This window comes from Echinops telfairi, unplaced genomic scaffold (assembly GCF_000313985.2).
Source record: "Echinops telfairi isolate 266 unplaced genomic scaffold, ASM31398v2 ScPeMD7_7412;HRSCAF=8450, whole genome shotgun sequence".
Classification (NCBI taxonomy): Eukaryota; Metazoa; Chordata; class Mammalia; order Afrosoricida; family Tenrecidae; genus Echinops; species Echinops telfairi.
In genome coordinates, this window is record NW_022111312.1 from 14,447,036 (window position 1) to 14,453,341 (window position 6,306).

General features: G+C 63.2%; 1 protein-coding gene across 1 annotated transcript in view; it reads right to left on the bottom strand.

Annotated features, from left to right (window-relative positions):
• Window positions 1–6,306, bottom strand: part of NCOR2 (nuclear receptor corepressor 2) — a 99,355-nt gene that overhangs the window by 53,058 nt on the left and 39,991 nt on the right. Inside the window, exon 8 of the mRNA XM_045296729.1 lies at window positions 5,323–5,375. Coding sequence (XP_045152664.1) covers window positions 5,323–5,375 — 53 coding nt within the window. The remainder of the gene's footprint in view (window positions 1–5,322; window positions 5,376–6,306) is intronic.

Consider the following 6,306-nt stretch of genomic DNA (forward strand, 5'->3'; position numbering starts at 1 on the left):
CAGGGCCCATCAGCTGGCCACAGGTCACAGTCCAGTCTTGGAACACGACTAGCACCAATACCTACAGGCAAGGCCCTCGCCTGGAAGACCCACCGCACCCTGGGGGGTCTTCGAACTGTGCCTGTCACACCTATTTGAGGCTGGTGTGCCTGCAGGAAGTCCTGGAGATATGCCGCACCCTCCTCCACCCCCTACCAAGCAGAGGGGCCAGGTGGCAGGAGCCAGTGACAGGCCCAGCACTCTTGTGGTCAGTGCTCTGGGATATCCACAGACCCGCCACTCCACCCCAGTACCCAGGGGCCCACACTGGCGTGTGCCACTCCCAGCTGGGAGCCGGCGTGACGCAGGAGTGGGTGCTCACGCCACAGCACCCTCACTGAGCTCCAGGGGCTTCCCTCCCACCTACAGCCTGGGGAGGGGGGGGGAATCAGCTTTCTTCCAAGGGCACCCTGGCTGGGCCTCCCCGGAACCTGTATACCCCTCCCCAGCCCCTTCATCCAGAAAATGGGCACAGGAGCAGCGTGTGCCTGTCCCCCATCGTTCCATGTGTGCAATGCGCACCTGTCGGGACCCAGGGGGCCATGAGCAACTGCCAGGACCCCCGTGAGTGTGGGAGGGAGAAGGGAGGGAGGAGGTGGCCCGGGGCCAGGGCCCAGGCTAGGGGAGGACGGTGCAGGTGCTCCAGCACCTGGCAGGGGTGAGGGGTGGGGTGGGGGCAGGCAGAGAATGAGCAGCAGGGGCCAATGGAGAACTAGCCAAGACCCTTCCTGGCAGAAAAGTCAAGCTCGATAACCCTCAGCAACAATAAGGGCACTGACCTCCTGAGGGCACAGGACAGACAGCCACGAGGACTGCATAGCCCACAAGAAGGGAACGGGCATCGGAACTTAAGGAGAACGGACACATGAGATGGCGCAAGTTAAGGCAAAAAAGTAACGTTAATACGTAACATACCGAGGGTTCAGGAGGAGGGTGGGGGAGGGAAGGGATAAAGGGAAGCTGATATCAAGGAGTTCAAGAAAGAAAACGCTGATGGCAGCAACTGGACTATCACGCTCGATCTAATGGAACTATGGATTGTAAGGCCTCCTAATAAAATGTCTTTTTTTAAAAAGCGAAGTAGTAACGGGATGACCGAGTGTCCGACACAGGCTGGCCGCAGCTGCACACACACCCAGGCTGGCTGCAGCTGCACATGCACCCAGGCTCTGTGTCCAACACTGCTCCCCACGGGGGAGAAGGCAAGGCACACCCCAGAGCCATCCTGGGTCCTTCCAGATTGTGCCACAACGGGGACCCAGACTCGGGAGGACGGGGAATCCGCCTACCCGCGACCCCAGGGGAAACCTGTGAGGTGGTGCTGGAAGGCAAGCCTCGGGCTGGCACGGCGGTGGGGGTGCAGGACTGGGGTTCCATCCCAGTCAGGCAGAGTGAGGTGAACTGCCCACAAGCCCTCTCTGACCCGAGCGCCGAATGAACCGACACACCCCGCCTTCCCCGCCGAGGACCCCAGGAACGCAGGCCGCTGGGCCAGCAGGGGCCACCCTGGTGATGGCGGAGCCCTGGCTAGCGTGGCTCTCACGCCAGGTGTGGGACTTGGGAAAGCCCGTGAGGCCCTGAAGGGCGGCTCTGCTCAGTGTGGGGTCAGGCATCTCGCCTCAGTCAGGTAAGCATCTTCCTGTTGGCAGACGACCTCCTCTCTCCCTTGGCAGAGCCAATGGCTGGTGGGCTGGAACTGCCGAGGGAGCAGCTGAGCACCTAACCCAGAGCGCCACTGGGCGCCTCAGCCACACCTGCTGGCCCTGCTCGCCCCCCCTTCCCAGTTGATCCTGTCTCAGCCACCTGCTGGGATGGAGCGGAGCTCTCCCCAGGGCGCCTGAGTGGAAACCCTTACAGGTGTGGGCAGGCTCAGCTCCCTCCCCTGCAGAGCGGCTGATGGGGGGTGTGAACTGCCCATCTCTCTATCAGCAGCCTGATGCCCTACAGCACCAGTGGGCTCCTCAGCAGCCTACAGCAGACCAGCATGGGCGCGGAGGTCCACAGCCGTACACTCACATGCCCAAAGCCATCAGCCCGCCTGGCAGAGCCCACCTAGGGGACAACCTAGGGCTCCCCCCAAAGCCAGGCAGAGCGCTGCCTTGGGTTGGCAGAGACCTGAGACGGCTGGCTCCAGGTGATGGGGGGCCCTAGGAGGAAAAGGGGCCCGAGTGGAAAACTGGAGCTCTGTGGCGAACCCAGCAGTTGGGGGTGAGGCGCCCGAGGCTCTGGGGTGAAAGGTCCGGTGAGATGCAGCAGTAAGTCCGCAGTGCCCAGCTCTGGGACCTGCCGGGGTGGGTGTTTTTGTTAGCGCTTTGTTCCACTTCACTCAAGATGGTGTTCACCAGTTTGGGGCCCTTGCCACGGTTCCCCGAGAGGCGAGTTTACATGGGGTAGGCTGGGGGAGGGGCCAGTCTCCGAAATGGCACTGCGGAATTGGTGCTCAGCTGCCAACTGTGAGGTCAGCGGTTCAAAACCACCAGCCACTCTGAGGAAGAAAGACGAGGCTGTCTGCTCCCACGAGGATTGAGTCCTGGGAACCTCGAGAGTGGCTGATAGTCAGAATCGGCCCGGCAGCACAGGCTGCTGCAATGGGTGCTGAGAAGTTAGCCTGCCCGCTGGGACTAAAAGCGTCAACTCGAGAGTGACCGCCAGGCGGTGGACAAGCACAGGGGTTGACGCACCACACTTGTTCCCTCAGGGCTCTGCGTCCCCCACCTCTGCTCCCCAGGAGCTGGGGAGCCATGCACACCCCCCTCCGTAGCCCAGGAGCTGTGCGTACCCACTTCCATGCCCCAAAAGCACCCGGAGGGAGGGCCTGGCCTCTCCCTGGCTGGGCATCTGCAGCAAGTCCTGTGCTTGGCACCTGGAGGCACCCAGTCCCTGCCAACGAGGCCCAGCCCATAGGCTCTGGCCAGCCCAGGCAGCGCTGCCCACATTGACCCACAGACGCCACTGCCGAGCCCGGAGAGCTGCTTCTGCAGCAGGTCACGAGGCCACAGTCCCCAGGACCACGGGCTGGGGCCGAGGCCCAACTGGTTGCCCCTTTAAACAGGATGATGAGCCCCTTGCTAGGTGCCGCGGTCCCTGCTACTCCCTGGCTGCCTCCCTCATTTGAGTTTGCTGCCCCTGGGCCCCTGGTGAGGCAGGCTGCCTGCATGTTCTGCATCCGGCTAGCAAGCCCCACTGCAGTGTTTGTTGGTTCAAAGCCATGTCCTGGGGCTTCAGAGGCCCTGGAGGGACCAGCATCCAGCTAGCATGGCAAGTTCGCTGGTGGAGACAATTGTGGGGTGCCCCCTGGAGGAGTTGGGGGAATGGATAAGAACAACCTGTAGAGAAGATCTGAGTCCCTCGCCTGACCCAAGAAGGAAAGCGGGACAGCACACAGAGGAGCTGGGTGCTGTGGGGACTGGCCCTTCCTGGGGGTTTGGCGAGGGCCTTGGCAGGGCTGGGCCTGGGAGCCACGGGGTTTGAGGAGGAGAGCTTGGGGCAGTCAGGGAAGACATCCTGAAAGGGACGGGTGGGAAGAGGAGAGGAGGGGTTGTGGAGACTTGTCTGGGTGATGCAGAGGAAACAAGGGGTGCTCAGAGAGAGCCGGCGTGGAAGAGGAAGTCAGCCTGTGTACACATCCCATCCCCGCCTGGGAGAAGACGCAGCTCGCCAGAATAGGTTGGTGAGCCCCCTCCCACAGGCCTGGGAAACGGGGATGGGACGGCAGGTGGCCGGTCTGTCTGAGGGCACCCAGCCGGCCAGGTGAAAGGTCAAAAGGGTGGTGTGGAGCAGACTGGTCTAGGTGCTGGGTGTGTGGCCTTGCAGAAAGCCCTGGCCTCTTGGAGCCTCCCCAGGGAGGCCATGGAGGCTGTGAAACAGGAGCTGTATTTCAGCTGCCCTTTACCTCCGAGAAGCCAACCCCCCCACATGCAGAAGGAAAGCAGGTGCAAGCTGAGGGCCTCGGGGGCGGGGGCGGGTGTCCTGGACACTCAAGGGACGTGAGCATCCAGGCCTGCTGTGTCCCCGTGTGTGGCACTCTGCTTTCCCCAAGCTGGGCCTTCCCTCCCGGGAGCCCCCAGCCACTCCTTGGCAGTGCCCAAACTGGGAGGCCTGGAGGCGAGACCCCACCACCACTGGCCACCCCCCTTAGCGTATGGGCAGCCCCCCCAGCACCAGGCCCCTTGGGGGGGGGGAGAGAAAGGACAGTCCAGGTGAGCACAGGTGACGGGACGTCCCCAGTGGCCAGCACGGCATGAAGCCAAGCATGAAATTAACTTTCCTGGTGCAGCCCGGCACGCGTAGGCAGAGCAATCAAAGAGACAGCGGCAAGGACCTCGGGGGAGGGGGGGTGGCGGGGGCTGTGGCCAAGGGTGACCCTGAGAGGCAAGCCCTGTTGTGCTCACCCCGTGCAATTCCCGTGGCGCAGCACACCCGCCCATGCCCGTCTCCCGCTGCTAGAGGGAACGCTGGAGCACAGGGGTCAGTGAGCCCCCTGCTAGTGGGAAGGTGGGAGACAAGAGGGGCCAGGCCCACCCAGAGGTGCCTATGAAGAAAGGTCTGGTGAATAAATATGAAAACCAGCCGGCAGCCGGGCTCACAAGGGGCCTCTGGTTCTCCCACCCTGCAGCTACTGCAATGGCTCTAAAACACACCTCTGGTCACCTGGAAGGTGGAACTGACCCTTTTGCACAGGTGAGAGCCCACTGCCTCCCCTCCCTCACCCGGGCCATGCCAGCCAGCTCAGTGGTCTCTGGGCCTGGGTGCACTGTTCTACTGCCCGGAACACTCCGCCCTCAGGCTCAGGCCCAGGGCCTCCCGACACGGTGACAGGTGTATCTCAATTTCCCTGCAGTCCATGTCCCCTCTCCCACGCGCTGTCTTTGTAGCAATTAGCTCGGTGACCGCTTCCCTGGCTTCCTGATGCCCTCATCGCCCGCCTGTGCGCCACGGGAAAGGCTGGGTAAGGGTGTCTTGAGTGGGTTCCTGGTCAGATCCCCTGGGCCCAGCACACACACGGCCTTGGGTGGCATGGGCCTGAATGAATGCAGGCAGGCTCAGACAGCAGCTCGGTGCAGACAGAAGTAGCCCGCCCCACCCCCTGGGCCAGTGACAAGGCTCCTGGGACCCCCAACAGCTGCTCCCTGAGCTGTGACCAACCTGACCTGATGGGGCTCCTGCAGCCCTGTCCTGGCCACCCACCAGGCTCGGGCCTTTTCCCCAACATCCCTCTGCCCTGCATCAGAAACGGGGCACCAGGGCTCCGGACCCACTCCCCGGTTGCCCGCAGGGACTCACATTTTGATGTTCTCATGGTACTGCCGGGTGTCCGAGGGCTGGTTGTACAGTGGCTGTGGAAGAAGGGGAGATGTACTAGTCAGAGGAGGACCCCGGGGCCGAGTGGGCACTGCCCACCATGCAGCCTGGCTGGTGCCCGCACGGCTTCCAAACATCCTGGTTCCTTCAGGCATGCATGGCACCCCAATCAAGGGCACCGAGCTATCTCTGCGGGGCACTGGGGGAAGGGAAGGTGGGAGGGAGGTTGAGATGGGTCCCCAGGACAAGGCACCCACCTGCCCGCCCTAGGGGCTGACCCTGGCATCCAGGGAAGAGCCCGGACACCCATGCCCAACCACTGTCCATCACCTCTCACACCACCACGGATCAACGAGGATTGGGTCCGGGGCCAACGAGGGGGCTCTGCTTCAGAGTGCTGGGGCACTGTGTCACAGACTGAGGGTGCCACACGCATGGGCCCCCCACTGACACCTCGAAAGCAGGAGGACCCCCCCCCACACACCCTGTGAAGGAGCTTGGGGCTGGAGCACCGCCCACTCCTGTGCGCTCAGAGAGCAGCTGCGCACCAGCAGGGGAGCCGGGTGGCGGGTCAGAACGCTCCAACCCACATGGTCCCCCATACTGAGCTCTGCCCCCCCCACCCCACCCTTCCCTGATGCCTCCTCAGCAGCACCTGGCCCCCAACTTGTGGTTTCTCATTTGGCCTCTACTTTAGTCCTCTCTATCTTTTCCCCATTTCCCAGCTCTGCCCCCCCCACCCCACCCTTCCCTGATGCCTTCTCAGCAGCACCTGGCCCCCAACTTGTGGGAGCTAGCTGTGGGCCTGCTGCAGCAGGCTCCCCAGTCAGACTGCACCTAGCCCCTCCCTATTCCCAGCCCCACTCGGCCTGCACCTAGCCCCCCTTCCCAGCCCCACTCGGACTGCACCTAGCCCCCCTTCCCAGCCCCACTGGGACTGCACCTAGCCCCCCTTCCCAGCCCCAC